At 36.0% G+C, this 17,516-nt stretch overlaps 2 protein-coding genes across 9 annotated transcripts in view; one reads left to right on the forward strand and one right to left on the reverse strand.

The window, feature by feature from the left end:
• Positions 1-6,848, reverse strand: part of LOC109053398 (zinc finger FYVE domain-containing protein 16-like) — a 28,637-nt gene extending 21,789 nt beyond the window's left edge. The window contains 5 exon segments of the mRNA XM_042765632.1: positions 693-789; positions 2,864-3,569; positions 3,571-4,813; positions 5,680-5,794; positions 6,648-6,848. Of these exon segments, the coding sequence (XP_042621566.1) occupies positions 693-789; positions 2,864-3,569; positions 3,571-4,813; positions 5,680-5,749 (2,116 nt within the window). The 5' untranslated portion in view covers positions 5,750-5,794; positions 6,648-6,848.
• Positions 6,849-10,341: 3,493 nt separating this feature from the next.
• On the forward strand, positions 10,342-16,545 carry marveld2a (MARVEL domain containing 2a). 8 transcript variants are annotated; one of them, XM_042765623.1, is made up of 9 exons: positions 10,342-10,506; positions 10,970-11,024; positions 11,119-11,137; positions 12,433-13,575; positions 13,716-13,751; positions 14,703-14,848; positions 14,951-15,122; positions 15,635-15,685; positions 15,932-16,545. In XM_042765623.1, the coding sequence occupies exons 4-9, from the start codon at positions 12,481-12,483 to the stop codon at positions 16,049-16,051; spliced, it is 1,620 nt and encodes a 539-aa protein (XP_042621557.1). In that variant the 5' UTR covers positions 10,342-10,506; positions 10,970-11,024; positions 11,119-11,137; positions 12,433-12,480; the 3' UTR covers positions 16,052-16,545. The 8 variants fall into 8 exon arrangements, with proteins under 8 accessions (XP_042621557.1, XP_042621556.1, XP_042621559.1 ...); XM_042765622.1 differs by having other exon boundaries at positions 10,351-10,506; positions 11,119-11,234; XM_042765626.1 differs by lacking the exon at positions 10,342-10,506 and adding an exon at positions 10,616-10,735 and having other exon boundaries at positions 11,119-11,234.
• Positions 16,546-17,516: the final 971 nt, after the last annotated feature.

Raw genomic sequence — 17,516 nt, forward strand, 5'->3', positions numbered from 1 at the left:
AATATCCACAAGTATTCCACACCACTCCAGTCCATCAATTCATGTCATATGAAGCCAAAAGCTGCATGTTTGTAAGAAACAAATCCATTTCAAAGACGTTTTTAACTTTAAACCACCAAAACACAAATCCATAATAATGCTTCCTAAAGTGTAAAAGTCCATCTCCTGTTGTCCTCTCACATCAAAATCCACCCACATATTTGTTTAGGACTCTTTTTGATCTGCATATTTCACTCCTGATTCAGATAAGACAACTTTTTCACTGGATGAAGCAATATTTTGGAGAGAGAAGTCATATTTTAACTTGAAGCAACAGTTTAAAACAGTCTTGATGGATTTGTTTCTTACAAAAACGCAGCTTTTGGTTTCTCAAGATCTTAACTGATGGACTGGACTGCTGTGGATTATTGTGATGGTTTTATCAGCTGTTTGGACTCTCATTCTGACGGCACCCATTCACTACAGAGCATCCATCGGTGAGACAGTGATGCAATGATACATTTCTCCAAATCTAATGAAGAAACAAATTAATCTACATCTTGGGTGGCCTGAGGGCGAGTACATTTTCAGCTAATTTTCATTTTTAGGTGAACTATCCCTTTCACGTACAGTACATTACATCCACTTGAATATATTGGATTCGTTTTTAATCAAGCCAGCCACAGAGTATATTAAAGTGGTTAAGCACTCACCTCTCTGTATGGTAACATAGCAGATGACACAAACCCTGGCTTCTTTGTCCAGATATTTCAGTCTGCATTTGCGGTTGCAGCAGTTAGCACAGTACACCTGCAAAGCAGACAACATTATTCACTTAAACACTGGATAAACACAGTACCTCATCAGACATAAACCTGGAGAAAGCTCTCTGGTGTCCTTTAGCCCATTTAATTACTGGCCCAGTATGTCTTGGAAACAGCAACTCAGTGCAGCAATTCAAGCGGTAAACTATATCAGCACTAAAAATACATTCTGCTGACCCGGCAAATCTGCCTCTATATTTAGCACCTCCAGAGAAGAATAAACCACACATTGACGTAATGAAAACAAAAGACCTCGCACCCATAGATAAAATGAGAACTTTTTCTGTCTAAGGCAGTGGACTACAGGTTTAAGGCTTTCCTGTGGTTATAAATAAATGAGAACACAATGGCAGGGTTGTGTCACAGACCTTTGCTCGAAATCAACGCAGCTGACTGCATGTTAATTCATTGATTCACACTGCGGTTATTTGCCTTTCACCTCCAAAAGTCAGGACACACTCAACTGCTACACAAAGTTATTACAAAGTCGCTTTCAGAACTGAAGCAAACATATTAAAAACTCTAATTAAGTTCATTTATGCAAAATACACCATGACAGGGTGATCAGGATCCAAATCTAAAGGGGTTTATTTTGAAATAATGACCATCTGACTGTACATATCTTGCTTATTTTGAAGATAAATAATAAATGGACATGAAATATTGATCAGAGTTTAAACAAATTTTTTTTTATGTGAGAAGAAAGAGTGCAGAGTAATATAGCAGAAAAGGAAATCGCCTCCCTGGGATAGTGGTCAATTATACAATTTAAATGAAAATAAAATAAAATAAAAGTTTGGGGTCAGTGAGATTTTTTTAATGTATAATATATTTATACTACTGTGGCCACAGGTTTGGTTTAAAATATGCATGCACTAATTAGATTAATTTGAGACAGATATAAATAACCAATATTGTAACAATATTGTTTTTTTTTTTTTTTTTTTTTGGTTTAAAAAAATCGCCTTTTATCATAGGATGTTTACAAAAACCTATCCAACTTTTAAAATAATACAAATAGAATAGTACTACTGCATTTAATTACTATTATTATAAACCTATTTTATATATATATATATAAAATAGATACTAAAGTTTAAAAGTTTGGTTTTAAATATTATCAAAATAAAATAAAACATTAATATATAAAAAAAATAATAAAATTTAAAATAAACTTTACTTAAAAATATAAAAAAATATTACTACAGAAATATTACTAAAGTTTAAAATATCTGTTCAAATTTCAAAAAGAAATTGTAATATCTGTTAAAGTGTAATTTATTTCTGTGATCAAAGCTGAATTTTCAGCATCATTCCTCCAGTCTTCAGTGTCACATGATCTTCAGAAATCATTCTAATATGCTGATTTGCTGCTCAAGAAACATTTATCATTATCATTGTTGAAAACAGATGCATCTTATTTTTTAATTTTTCAAGATTCTTTGATGAATAGAAGAAAAACAGCATTTTTTTGAAACACAAATCTTTTGTAACTTTTCACTTTTGATCAATTTAATGCCATCACGCTCTTTAAGGTCACAAAACTCTGGACTTTTAGTAGTACCCAGGATATCTAAGTCCACTAAATGAGGGATTACACCAGCTCCAACACGGATCTAGCTTCATATAAAGACTTCAGATGACCCAACACCTGTGAAGAGATGATGCTGACCCCTGCGAGGACCCCAGACAGTACCAACTTGAATCGACATGCACAGCTGCCAAAATTTCTCTATATTGTAATCATTACGATTACACTTGTAATAATCACTTTAATGAGCTTCTGCCAAAAATTTATTCACGTTAGCTAGCTGTATGATTCTATTATCTTGAACTGTTCAGGTTATTTGTGAAATGAACATTACTTGGACACATTCACTTCTGCTTTGTAATGTAGACACATGCATCTTCTGTAAAGCTGCTTTGAATTGAATTAATGCATCCTTGCAGAATGAAAGTATTAATTTCTTCAAAAATGAATCGTACTGACCCCAAACTGTTTTTGCTTTAATATTTTCCAAATAATTGTGGGTACTGACACTGAGAGGCAACAAACTTACCTTCCCACATGCTCTGCAGTGGTGTCTCCTCTTGGTAAAGGTAAACTTCTGCTCACAGTTCATGCAGTTAGGAGCCTCAGAGTCCGGCACCCATGGGGGCTGCTTTGACCCCAGATCCTCGGCCTCGTGTGCTGGTGGATCAGGACTCTCTCCTGGGTATGGTGGAGGCTCTGAAAGCTCATCATGGCCATAACTGGCATCATATTGCTGATAAGAAGGGGGTTCACAGTTATTTTCATCTTGGTTGGGAGAAATTTGCGAGCTATGCTCTTCAGAAAGTCCTGCTACACTGTGTTCAGCATGACCAGTCCGGTGTCTTTCAGATGGAAGCCGTGCGGTTTGGTTGGATAACTGCTTCGGTCTCGCACCGCCGTAATTTGACTCTTGGTTGGGGGCACAAACTGACTGAATCTCAACAGGGCTGGTTGCATTTTCATGGATAACAGTTTGTGTGGAGTCTGTCCTCAGCGGGCTGCTGTCCTGAGACGAAGAAGAAACGTTCGAACCTTCGCTCTCCTCCAGATACTGAAGTGAACCGTCGCTCTCAGGAGAAGCAAACGTCTCGACTTTACAGCTCTGCAGCTCCTCATCTAAAAAGCCTTCCCCATCTCCGTTAAATTCTGAAAAGCCGTCATCTGTGAATTTTTCTGCGCCTGCGTCGGAGTTCATTTTCACATCCTGACCCAAAGGAAACCAGCCCATCTCCCCTAACCAAAACAACATCACGGTCTCTTCCATTAAAGTAATCTAATCCTATACTAAACTCAAACTAATAATAATAACTATCTCAATATGAATAGGGTGGAGACGGGTTGCTTTCGCACACCTCTTTATCTGATGGCGACAAGTTGCGTTTAAAGTTTCTATCAGGGTAACGGCCCGAGACAGCAGCCGCCCTTTCTGTGTTCGACATGATTTGGACAAGCTCAGGTTCATCTTCAGGTGAGGAATCAGGCCTGTTGGAGGAGAACGGAGTTGTGGGTTCTTCCAACGGAAGAATTAACTCTTCAGCCTCTTCAATCGCTGAATTCTTTTCTAGATCAGCCTCATCTTTGGTTTCAATCACTGCTGTCTGTGGGTCTAAAGACGCCACAAGGGATCCACACATCGATACAGCCATCGGCAAGCAAGATAGAGAAGGTTCCTTCTCCAAGGAGGGACTTCCAGCTGGATCATCTGGAGTTTTAACACTGAGATCTTCAGACAGTTGGGTATCCTTTGAGTCCGGCTGGAGCGATACAGCATGCTCTTCTTTGGTTGCTGAAATAGCTTCATCTGTAGCATGAGGATCTGAATTACTAACATCATCCTCGTTCACTGAGACTTCGCATGGAGAATAGTTTGAGTCTTCAGGACGAGAACTTTCAATCTGATTGCACTCCAAAGGCGTGATGCTACTTGAACCATAAGAGTCACCAGCGGCTGGTAATATGACATCCAGCAGGCTGAATGCGTTATAGTTAACCTCAGAGTCCAGTTTTAGTAATTTACCAGGGTTAGAAGCATCTTCTGGACTAGATACTACAGGACTCTCGAAGTCCACTAGCAGCTCCTCATTAGTTTGTTTCTCAGGGACATCCAGCTCTTTAAAGTCCTCCTGACTGTCAGTCTGCTGGAGGTTTGCAGAACCCGTATCGTTCACCAGGTCACACACAGGCTTCAGCGATCGGTCCGGACAAGGCGGAGCTGAACTTCTGATGCCTCTGCTATCGACAGAGGACAGAAGATCCACACCTGTGAGCGGCCGTTCATTTGAATAAGAATCTTTTTGGTTTAAAGTAATGCTTTGTGATGTAAGTCCATAGTGCAGGGCATTGACATCTGGGAGTGTTTGTGTGACTGTGTGTTGCTCTGGTATGAAGCTCTGAAGGTCCAAACGGTGACCAGGGACGATCGTGGAGTCCGGACAAGGAGGGCTTGCAAAAGTGGCGGGCTTGTTCTCAAGCTCCTCTGAAAATAAAGTGAAACATCACATTCATGTATAATATAGACATCAACCATAATAAATATAATATCATAAAACTGACAAACCATAAAATCAGACAACATATACAGGATATATATTGTTGTACATATTAAATATTATATATAACCTATGTCATACTGTTAATGAATTGAATTTTCCATTCAAAGAATCCTGAAAAAAAGTAGCACCGTTTTCCATGAAAATATGAAGCAGCAAAAACAGTTTTCAACATTGATAATATTAAGAATAATTATTAATAATTGAGCACCAGTAATAACTAATAATAATTTAGCAGCAAATCGGCATATTTCTGAAGGATCGTGTGACATTTAAGACTGGAGTTATGATGCTGAAAACTCAGCTTTGCCATCAAAAGAACAAATTTGAATGTTAAAATATATTCAGATAGAAAACAGTTATTTAAAATTTTAATAATGTTTCAAAAATGTTCAAAAACTTAAAAAATATATATTTTTTTTTTTTACAAACTTTTGGCCCTTAGTATATAGCACACACACTAAACCCTGGGCCACAAAACCAGTCTCAAGTCCAAATATTGTCCTATACTAACAAACCATACATCAATGGAAAGCTTATTTATTCAGATTTGAGATGATTTCCGAAAAATTGACCCTTAAGACTGGTTTTGTGCCCCAGGGTCAAATTTAAGTTAAGCAACCAACATGATATCATAAATCTTATAACATAAACTATAGGATATATACAAATTACATATGATCAATTAACTGAATGGCAAAATGGGCCAAATTTACATCAATTCACCCTAAATTAAAAAGTGCAAAATGAATAATTGTCACACTATAATATCAGTAAAGCAAAAGTCTCAAACCTGCGTTGAGCTCAAAGTCATCCAGAAGCTTGTCCAGGTCGCACACAGCAGCCTTAAAATAAGTGTCCATCCTAGGACAGGGTACGATACACCTCACTTACCCCCTGCAGAGAAACTGGGGCAGTCGGGACAGAGAGTTAAAAATTACAGTTTTTCCAAATATAGACCTAAAGTTTCTCTTTCTTAGGAATCTAACCAGGAAATCTGACTTAGTAGTTACTGACAGTGATAGAAAAAATAAGAAACAACTAGACAAGCTGTTCTCAATGCTTAAATACTAAAAAAGTGGGAACAAATATGTACGGCTATTATTTAATATTCAATATTTGTATAATTGCACGCTTGAATGTTTTCAAAATCTGAACTTGTTTATGTTTAGTTTGCTGTGATTTACTGTGAAGTGAAAAGTGGAAGTGTGATTTCACCAGGTCTGCAGTTCAAAATCATAGATTTGACAAAGAACACATTGTAAACAACAATACAATACAACAGAAGAAACTACAAATACAAAATAATTAATTAATACACTCAGAATATGGTAGGATTTCTCTGTCTTGAGCTATGACATCAACCTTTGTTTCGAAAGGGATGTTAATTATTCATCTAAATGGACACAGTGTTTATTAGACTTATTATTTTCATTATTAATAATAACACCATACATTAGCTAAGATAAAGAGTCTATAATTAGCTATATTAATGTCGTTGTCTGCTCAATGCAGTGTCAAAAACTAATAAAGCACTCCATTCAAACCTAAATAAAGCTTTCTAAACATAAACCCTAAAATATCAAAAATAAACAGTAACTTGTTATTTTCATAAAGTTATATTAGCTGTTTAGTTTTCGTTAGCAATTTGCTAACTGACGTTAGCTTCTAGCTATTAGCGTCTAACCACACACAAACATAAATACAAGCCATCTAAGTGTAATATTATATTTTATCATATCATTCCGCTTCATTGTCTACCTTAATATGTGTCATTGTTGAGTCGCCTTCGTTTCTTGGCTGTATTCGGATGAAATGTTAGTGTATTTCACTGTTAGCAGCTAGCTGATGTTTTCTTTTTCCTCAGTAACACTACATTCCACAGTCGATCATTTCCACCCGGCGCTGTTTAAAGGGGACGCGCACTATTTCTGACTGAATTTCCTGAGTCAGAGTAGCGTCACATCCTCCTGAGAACCAGAAAAAAACGTTTTGTAAATTTTTTATGTGATTACATTAATTTGAGCAAATCTGAGAAAAAACATTTTTGAAAAAATAATTTATTTATATTTCATTCTATGTCCTTTGTAGAGGACGCCAAAATAAAAATGAAATTAAAATAAAATTAAAATAGACATTAAAAGGCATGTACCGGCAGAAGCAATGTTTTTTAAACATTTATTTTTATTTATTTATTTTCTTTCAGTTTTTTATGTTTCAGGCTATGTTTTTGACCCAAACTTTGCACAAAGGTGATTCTCAACTATGTTATGAAAGATATAACAGAATGATTAAATATACTTTTGTACTTTATGGAATACTGTATGTGTGTAAAATGTCCATAAATTGGTATTCCCATTCTATACAATGCATCAGTTAATTGCATCTTATTTGCATATTAATGTGTTCTCGGTGCAAACCATTAGTGTAATAATAGGAGTAATAACTTGGCAACATTTTCTCATATTTCATGGGAATATCGATCAATAATTTCTTTCCCTCTTGACTTGTTGTGTTTCCCCAAAATCCCTGATTAACAGTCCTGGTGTCCTCTACAGAAGACATGCATGAAAATGTTGCCCTGTATCATAACAAAAAGTCATATTCTGATTTGAAACGCATCACATTTTTCAGAGATGTTTATTTATGATAAACAATTTAAAATTTAAATACAGATTTAAATGATAACTACAAACCATTATCATATTTCCTAAGAATTCAGACTGTGGCATGTACAGTCTCTCACTAAAATATAATGTCCTCTACTGAGGACAAACATCTATGCCTGGGTCCCAGGAGTGTATTTCATTTTTGACACAAGTCATAAAAATGAGTCTGTGAGGGACTGATGTACAGTGTGTTCAGTGGACTGTATTGTTGTCTCACAACTGCGTCTTTTCAGAGAGGAAGAAGAAGAAAACTTTCAGAAGGCAAAAACTGCATAGAACAGTGAGTTTTAGCTCAAGTGATGTGATCTAGGGCCTTTATACAGTACAGTCATTCCTTCACAGCCTCGTTTATCCTCATTAAATTCAATGTGGCATCTAACCTGAGGAAAAAGGTCTTAAGTTATAAATTAACTTAAGTAATAAAAACATTCTGAGTGTTCACAGAACGCCCATTTTTTAACCCTTTATGCTACGGAGTTGCCATATGGCAAGAATTAATTTCTACTCATATGCTTATCATTCTGAAAAAAATACAATATATTGCAGTATGGGAATTAAAAAGGCCTTAAGGTAGACAATGATGACATTTGACATGACATTTGAATGTCTGTCCAAAACTCTTTTTCCCAGCACTGTCACCCTCACAGAAGACACCTGTTGAAGTGCTCCAGGATTTTTGCAGCATCTTAATTAGATACTTTTATTCACATTTTAACTTTGTCTAACATAGTTTTACTGTAAATTGCGCAAATATCAATGTTTCTATATTGCAACGCTGTATCACAGTCACAGCGGAGTTGCAGTAATGTATTTCCCCACTGGGATTTTTTATAGATAGTAGCATAAATAATACGATTGCAGTTATTTATTTATTTTAATTGTTTATTGTAGTATAGTTGTGTTTATGTATACATAACAAAATTATTTCTTGTTTTCAGAAAATGAAAACAGCAATATTTTACGGAAAGACCAATAGGAAGAGCGCAGAGTTAGCTCTTCCATGTGATGAGAGCGAGGATGAGTTTGCCTTCAGTGAAGGTTAAATGAATGAGATTTACTTATTTTTGGTTTGCATGAGTTCAGAGTATATAAATCTATCAATTTCTAAAAGAAATGTGCATTTTAATAGAAAAGAAAATTGCTTCCCTAAGTACCCTCACAAAAATCTTTTTTGATTTGTATGACTGAAGCAAACTCATTTAACAAAAACATAACACACATGCATATAAAAAAATGCATATATAGAAGTTTTTTTTTTTTTTGTTAATGTGAATGATACAAAAAACATTACAAGGGAATTCCAGCTAACGTTTTCTACCGTTCCCATTAAGAAAACGTTAATTCTGGATGTTCTCTGAAATATCTAGTTTTTAAAATGTTTTAAAAGCATTGTTTTTCTTTGTTATGTGAATGTTAAGCCAACATTTAATTTCATCATTCTGCAAACATTATGAGAGCGTTACTTTTTAATGTTCTCTATACATCCTGAAACAAGTAGTAACATATTAATATATGTTAAAAAATATTACACAAACATCCAACTAAAAGGTTTCTAAAAAACAACAACAAAATGCTCCATGTATAAATGTTTTTGTGCTTACGTTTTGAGAAGATTATTAAAAACATTAAAATCTTCAAATGAACATTCTATTAATGTTACTGGAAGAGTATTTGTTCATAATGTTCATACTGTAAGCCAAAGTTCTGTTCCCTGCTATAGCTGGGATAATATTTCAAAATGTAAAATTAAAGGTTAGCCCTTAAGATTATTCTGTTAGTGAAAGAGCTCCTATTCATAGTTAATTATTGCCATGAAAAGGTGAGGCGGACCATAAAAAGACATCATAGTTTGTAAAATCAGTTATGCAGCTCGATACCAGTGTGTGTGTTTAACAGTATGACACAGCAAGAGAACGGTGTCGTAACGTTTATTACTGATCATATTCTTTTGAAGTACAAGCAACTAATACTTTTCAAACTAACCTTCATCAACTTCAGCTGGAGAAATAGTATTTGTTTTCATCTGAACAATACTACATCCTGGTTTTAAAGAATACTTCCACATATTCTTCCTCTATATGCTTCTTTAGTTCCTCAACTTACTGAATAAAAACTGCCTTCCGTGTGTCAACTGAAAGTCATTGTCTCTCTGAATTTCAAGCTTGATCAAAAGATGTTTGGAAATGAATAACACTGACAGCACATGAAGAGATAACTCTTGTTTACTCAGAAAACACAGCTTTTTGTTTCTTCCCAGCAAACGATGCAGAGTAAGCAAGACGTGACTGCACAAAACTGATGATTTGCAAATATGTCAATCACAGAAATCTAGGTCAGTGAAGACAGCACCATATTTTATTTATTTATTTGAAAAAACATGGTATAGTTTATAGCAGATTGAAGCTGGCATGAGGAACACCATCCACAAACATGACACTCCCCACATCCACCCACTGGTCTGATTATAAATGGTATCTTTATAGTGAAGAGGAACCACAAACTCTTCCTGAAGTGAGTCACACGTGTGAGTTATTCAAAATATATCTTATTTAATATTCTTCTTATTCCCAGTATATCTTATTTAATATTCTTCGTATTCCCAGTTTGCACTATTATGACTTCTTTACTTTAAGAATTACTTCAGTATTCTGTTATTCTATTGTGTACACCAATATTTTATTCTTAAAAATATACCTGTCCATGATAAAGATCATGCAAATGATGTCACCTGGGAGTCTGCGCACATTCGCCACCAGAAGAAGAAAGAAGCTTCTCGTGAATTATGACCACAGATTTAACAACATTTGACAGCTGGCTTATCTCCCTCCTCAGGTAAAGTCTTCAAGTCTTCTGCTGACGTCACAGGCAGGGATAGGCTGCGTCACGTGGTACAACTTTCCAAACCTGTGTTTTCCGAAAAAAAAATCGTGGAGAAACATAATCTGGAAAAGGTAAGACGAAATCATCCTTAAAGTACATTATATCGTCTTTATGTATAATACCCGTATAATATAGTTATGTAAATGGCAATCATGTAAACTGTGTGTTGACCTGTTGATCCCGCGGTGTTTTTCTTAAGCGCGCGTTCACGCGGTGCAACATTGTTTCAGTTTAGCATGGAACGCATCGATTCGTTGTAGAATTTTAAATGGCGAGGACATGTTGTATTATTCTTTACTGGTAATTAGTTACATTGTTGAATTGCTGCCAGCAACTCCAAAAAAAAATTAGCATGTACTATGGTATTTATATCTATCTCATACATATATTTACCATGGTCAAGAAACATGGCATTACTTTGGTACCCTTTAGTACTTTTTTAAGACGTAGATACAGGTATTTTTGTCTCTTCGTGAATGTGTTGATTTCTTTCATTAATATATAACTTTATCACTTCTTGTTATTGTCTTTCAGGCCTTTGGATTCTCATACATCATTTGAGGATTTACACACTGAACTCAAGGCCAATGTAAGTCTTGCACAGTGTCTGCGTGTGAAAGGTATTCCTTAAAAATGTCTTGTTCCTTCTCATTCGTAATACTTTTCTCTTGTTGTTTCATTAGGTAAACTATGCTCACGGAAGTATGTAACATGAAGAATGTTGTTTTCTTTATTGTATGCTGTTGACGCAGCGTTAGTAGTCTGTGATAACCCAATCAGATGTCTAGGTCTTGAACAGGCATGTTCATTTCTGTCCCTGTGGTTGTCTTGATTCTATCTGTTCCATCAATGTTTGGGTTGCAGTCGTATGTGCTGTGGGTTTAGAGTAAATGCTCTTGCTGGTGGATGAAGGGTTACTACTACAGTCGCTACTATGTTCAGGTTACAAAGTTGGACCGCCTGACCTCAGAAGCACCTGTGTCCGAGAACATATATTGTACATAGATCAATATAAACATTTGTCTCACATCTTTGGAATACTTGGTCAATCGTAGCATTACGTGGTAAAATATTTTTTTAAATAAAGTGTATGATTGTCCCACAAAGTAGTTCTAATTTCTGAATCTACATTATTACTTAAATATTGCTTACACATACTCTATATATAATTCCATTTAGCAAGTTCACTTACAGTATTGATCCTTTAAGACACTGTTGCTTCCGAGGTGTTTGTTTCTTGTACCTCTTCCTGGTATCCCGAATGGTGATTGAGTCGATGGCCTCTTATCTGCTTTGGAGAAGGGGTTTTTTGCATAATGTCTCTTTCGCTTTTTCTTGCACTCTTTTCACTTGTATAGAGGCGTTTCCAGCTCCATAAGTGGATGAAATCATCAAGATTTATCTTAGTAAAAAACAATATACAAGCAGACAATTTTGCATACTTTGCTACAATTTCTGTCATATTTATGAGTTCTAGCACACAATATCTGCTTCTACAATAGCAGTTCTCAACTGGTTGTTCTTCAGGGCATAGATTTTACATTGCACGTTTACTGATGACCCAAAACTCTACCATGATTGATATATAAGTACTTAAAAATGTATTTAATATCAAACAATGTTTAACAGGATGCACTGACTTCCTTTGACGTCAACAACAAAGGTTTTGGGAATCAGAAAGCTTCTCCTGTTTAAAAGTTCATAAAACTACTTATTTGTTTTCTTAACTTTGCAAAACAGACTAAAATAATAGTAATCAAAAATATATTTAACAAAAAAAAAAGTTACAAAAAACCTTCACCACAACTTTGTATGGAAGTAAGCAAAAATGTATTTAATATTAAATGGTTTTGTACTTCCTTTGACGTCAACAACAAAGGTTATGGGAATCAGGAATTTTGGGTCACGAGCCACCAGTTGAAAACCACTAATCTACAAGAACTAAACCCAGTTTTCTAGATCTTTTCTTTAAGCCTTTTTACTTCATGTTCCTTTAGGGATAATTTATATATTCTAGAGGAGACTCCATTCGGCGTGTCAGAAACATGCCCCACTACAACGATGTACGCACAGGCTCGCTTCCGAGTCTTCACGGATTGACTGATCACAGGACATCTGACTCTTTAGGCTCCGAACCTCTCCCACCACCTCCACTACCGGACCTACCACCGATAGGCCCTGAGGTTGACCCCAGCGGAAGCGAGGACAACGGGGACTCTGCCCTCGACATCAAACCCGTCCACCGTTTCTTCCCAGACTCATGGAAGAACATCTTCAGGTCCAGCAGCGGAAGCAGCAAGTTGAAGTCAATGTTGGGCTCGAGCAGCAAGAACACGACCACTGACGGTGTTCGTTGTTCTCCGCCGCAATCACCCTCGGTTCCCGGTTCCTACCGTGACCCGTACGGCGGATCCGGAGGCAGTTATAACTCACGTAAAGAGCGTGAAGCAATGCTGTTGGGCAACCCTTTGGAGTCCATTGATGGGCACACAGCTTTGACATACAGCGAAAAAGTCGAGGAATATAACCAGCGCTACGCCTACATGAAGTCTTGGCCTGGACTTTTACGTATTCTTGGTTGTGTCGAGCTGCTTCTTGGAGCAGCGATTTTTGCATGCGTTTGTGCTTACATTCATAAAGACAATGAGTGGTATAACATTTTCGGATACTCGCAGCCAGGTGGGTTTGGAGGAGGTTACAGCGGCTCTTACGGAGGAGGCGCTTCCGGCAATGCCAACTACACCGGACCCAAGACGCCGTTCATCCTCGTGGTGGCAGGATTGGCGTGGATAGTGACCATAATCATACTTGTCTTGGGAATGACCATGTACTATCGAACTATCCTTCTAGACTCAAGTTGGTGGCCTTTAACGGAGTTCTTCATAAACCTGACTCTTGCAGTCCTGTTTTTGGCGGCGGGTTGCGTGTACGTGAATGACACTATGCGAGGTGGACTCTGCAGCTATCAGTACTTCAATAACGGCATCAATGGCGCTTTCTGTCGCACTGAGGCTGGGCAGACGGCCGCGATCATTTTCCTGTTCTTCATCATGATCGTGTACTTGGTCGGAGCCCTTGTGTGTCTGAAATTGTGGCGTCATGAGGCGGCTCGGCAACTACGAGAACGTAACGGGCAGGAGGTGAGATTGTCTATTTTGATTTCTATTTCGGTTGCATACTATATTCTAAACCAGTGTTATTTTAGTATCAAGATGCTATTATAGTTTTTTTGTTATATTGATAAAACAATAATTGATTCACCTCCACTTTTGTGTTATAGATGCAGCCAAAAGATTCTCCTGCTGATGTTCATTTGGCAAGTTTTTTCTATTTCCTGTCTGTTGTCATGTTTACCCATGATGCATTGCCATCTGCTATATGATGTCTTTCACAGCATACTGGAGACCAATTTGGCGACTAATATAACAAAATATAATTCATATAATGCAATCATATTTAAATGCATGTTAATGCAGATGTTATTCGATTATTTCTGAGGTGATTTACTTGCCTTCCTCTATGTTTGACAGCAACAAACAAGCACTTGTATGAAACCTTACAGAATAGAATGCTACAGTGTTGACTATTTCTATTGTTATAGGCCAACCTGGACGTTAGCATCACCCTGGTTTCCTTTGACAGAAACCCACTAGGGTTTTTCAGTTGACTTTTGGATTATTGCTGAAAATATGCTCTATGACTAACAAAAGTTTATGATTCCTCCATGTTTTGTTCACTATGATAGTCTTAAGAGACATTTTTTCACTTTAAGTTTCCATAAATAATCTTTCCATTGATGTGTGGTTTGTTAGGATAAGACAATATTTGTCTGAGATACAACTATTTGAAAATCTGGAATCTGAGGGTGCAAAAACATCCAAATATTGAGAAAATCACCTTAAATTTGTCCAAATGAAGGTCTTATCAATGCATATTACTCATCAGAAATTAAGTTTTGATATATTTATGGTAGGAAATTTACAAAATATCTTCATGGAACATGATCTTTACTTAATATCCTAATGATTTTTGGCATAAAAGAAAAATCAATAATTTTGAGCCATACAATGTATTTTTGGCTATTGCTACAAATATACCCCAGAGACTTAAGACTAATTTCTGGGTTTCGGCCCACGGAAATGCATCATCCCTGTAGCACTCTGTTAATAGCCATAACTAAGGTGGGCGGGGCTTAGCAAAGGGTCAGTATGTGATTAAGTCAGAGAAAATTCCTGGCAATTTTGCATCATCTTCTTTGCTCTAATAGGTTGTTGATGGTTCAAGGGAGCTGATGCCGGTCTCAGCGTCAGTACAGCACACTGGCACCCCTGCCGTCGCCAAGCCCAAAGTTGTGAAAGGGCATATTCCAGCTGGACACGCTCCAAAACCTGTGATCATGCCGGACTACATCGCGTGAGTATTTGCTTGAAAAAGAACTTACAAGAGTATTTTATGAGCTTGAGATGCTTTAGCTCTGTGATTAAGCTCATCCTTGTGTTTTGTGTTTCCCTGCAGTAAATATCCAGCTATCCGAACGGATGAGCAGCGGGATCAGTATAAAGCCGTGTTTAATGACCAGTATTCTGAGTATAAAGAGCTGCAAGTAGAAGTTCAAGCGATACTGAAGAAGTTTGATGAAATGGATGTGATGATGCAGAATTTACCGCAAAACCCCACCAGCCACACGGTCAGTTGAAAATCGCTTTTATTACTTTACACATGCATATGAATGATCATATAAAAAACTAATATCTAGCACAAAGTCAATTAGTGTATTTTTAGTTGGATTTGTTTTTTTTTATACTTTTAATTTTTGCAGTATGTTCCCTGTTGGATGTTAGAACAACATTAAACAAATGTTTTGTTTCTTCAGATTTAAACATAGTGAATTTGCTGTTTTTAAAGATAATGCAATGTCACAAGACTTAATGCGTTGTATTTCTGCATTTTTTTTTTTAAGCAAAGGATTTTGTCCTAAATGTTGCCATGTTATAAAAAAAAAATCTCCTATATCTAGTTGTCTAATTAACCCAGCATTGCATATTATGAATATTGTTGGCTCTTTTACACAATGCTTTTGTTCCTCTTTTATAAGCTGCTTTGGATAAAAGTGTCTGCTAAATGCATAAATGTAAATCATGAATTTCAGAAGAATAATTCTAGTCTTTTTAAAAAAAAATCTCTCATTTTTGATTATAGGAGCGTGATCGTGTCAACAAAATCCTGCAGGAATATCAGAAGAAGAAGATGGTGAGTTATTGGCATACACTGTCTTTATTTAATTTTCAAAAAATCCTTACGACAAAGGAATTTATTTATTTATTTATTTATTTTTAAAATATTAGTTAAAAAACAAGGAAATAGTCATTTTTGATTAACTATTCCTTTAAAAACTAGGTGTAAAATGCGGTATAACCGATGTTTGTGGCCATTGAGTGAACATGTAGTTCTCACTCTTCATGGTCTTATTTATGTCTATGATGGTGTTTTGTCCCAGATCCTTCATTTCTGGAGAAGAAGGAAAGATGCGAGTACCTGAAGAACAAACTCGCACACATCAAGCAGAGGATTCACGAGTACGACAAAGTCATGGGCTGGAACGATGGTTACGGCTGAAACGGGCAGCACTAGATTCAATCCTGCTGTGACGGTCCTTCATTTTCATGCTGGGACATCGTATTACACTGAACATGTGACCACTGTATCTGCAGAGCCATGCTGGTCTGGATTTATATTACACACAGTAATCCAATGAGGGATCAATAACTTGCATGCACTTAATATACACGCTCTGACTGAAAATATTTTCTTTTTCATTTTGTATTTGACAATGCTGACTAAAAGTGCATGAATGTTCAAAGAAATACTCTGTGTTCAGTTTGTGCATGAATACAGAACTGCTGTTTTTTTATCAGTTCATTTAAATGATTTTATGCATTAATTTATTTTTCTGTGTTGAAGTTCTATGATCTGACAGTTCAACATTACAAACATGAATACAAAGCTCCAGCAAGCCAGCAGGTACATCATCATATAGAATATTTAGCAGTTTGTCACACTTTAATTCTTGTAATTAAGTATATTTCCCATTATTATCACTTGTCTTGATACTAGTAATCTATAACACATCATATTTTATTAAAATAATTTTAATAGTAGCCCTATAAATAGTTTAAAAAAAAGTAGTACAAATGTTCCAAATTAGTTGTTTATTAGTATATAATATAGATTTATGCTGTAAACTATTAAATTAAATGTATAATACTTATAGAGGAGAGTGGGGTAAGATTAGCCATTTTTTACCAATGTGGTCAAGATAAGGGAAAATGACGCAGAAGTACAATGAAGGTATCTATCCTGTCCTAATGAAAGTATTCCTATCATTTTAAATGATCAGAATGTATCTTTGACAAAGGGTTCTAAAAAATATGGCTTCTTGTAAAAAAAGTGTTCCCTGGCTCAGTTTGCCCCAGGTTTGAGTCGAGTCAGTGAGTAAGATGCACCATCTGGGTGTTAAATGACCATCTGACCGAATCTGATTCAAACCCATGTGAAATAAATAATAATTTAAAAACTAATTTAATAATTTCCTTTTACAGACAGTCATATTTGTTTTCTTAAAGTTAACTTTAACAACATAAAAACAACTAAATTAAGTTTAAATTTCAATATTTAAGTGTTTGCATTTATGAAACAATATGTTGAACATCAGAGTTGTAGCCTTCCTAAAAACAGACTAAACAGAGAGTTTGTTGTCCATTAGTGACTACAGGTGGAAAGATATTTTTATTTATTTATTTGTTTTCATAGCAATATCTGGCAACACTGACAGAACTTAAACTGATAGTAATCAAAAAAACCCACAGACATGTTATTGCTGACAGGATACCACATACGGTAAGGCAAGCGCAAAAAAACAAAACCAAAACACATCATTATATTATCTGTCAGAAACGTTATCAACGCTATCAAAACAGTAGCATATAACACTAGTGCAGAGATCTGTAGAACAAGTAGGTTACGTCTATGCTATTTCATATTGTAGTTAAATTTTCACAAAGTTGTGCCAACAACATTCATA

Source organism: Cyprinus carpio, chromosome A10 (assembly GCF_018340385.1).
Source record: "Cyprinus carpio isolate SPL01 chromosome A10, ASM1834038v1, whole genome shotgun sequence".
NCBI classification, from domain to species: Eukaryota; Metazoa; Chordata; class Actinopteri; order Cypriniformes; family Cyprinidae; genus Cyprinus; species Cyprinus carpio.

Coding starts and splice junctions, on each gene's coding strand:
- marveld2a (XM_042765623.1), top strand. CDS start 12,481: ATGCCCCACTACAACGATGTACGCACAGGCTCGCTTCCGAGTCTTCAC. Junction 13,576..13,715: donor GAGAACGTAACGGGCAGGAG/GTGAGATTGTCT, acceptor TTTGTGTTATAG/ATGCAGCCAAAAGATTCTCC. Junction 15,123..15,634: donor AAAACCCCACCAGCCACACG/GTCAGTTGAAAA, acceptor TTTTGATTATAG/GAGCGTGATCGTGTCAACAA.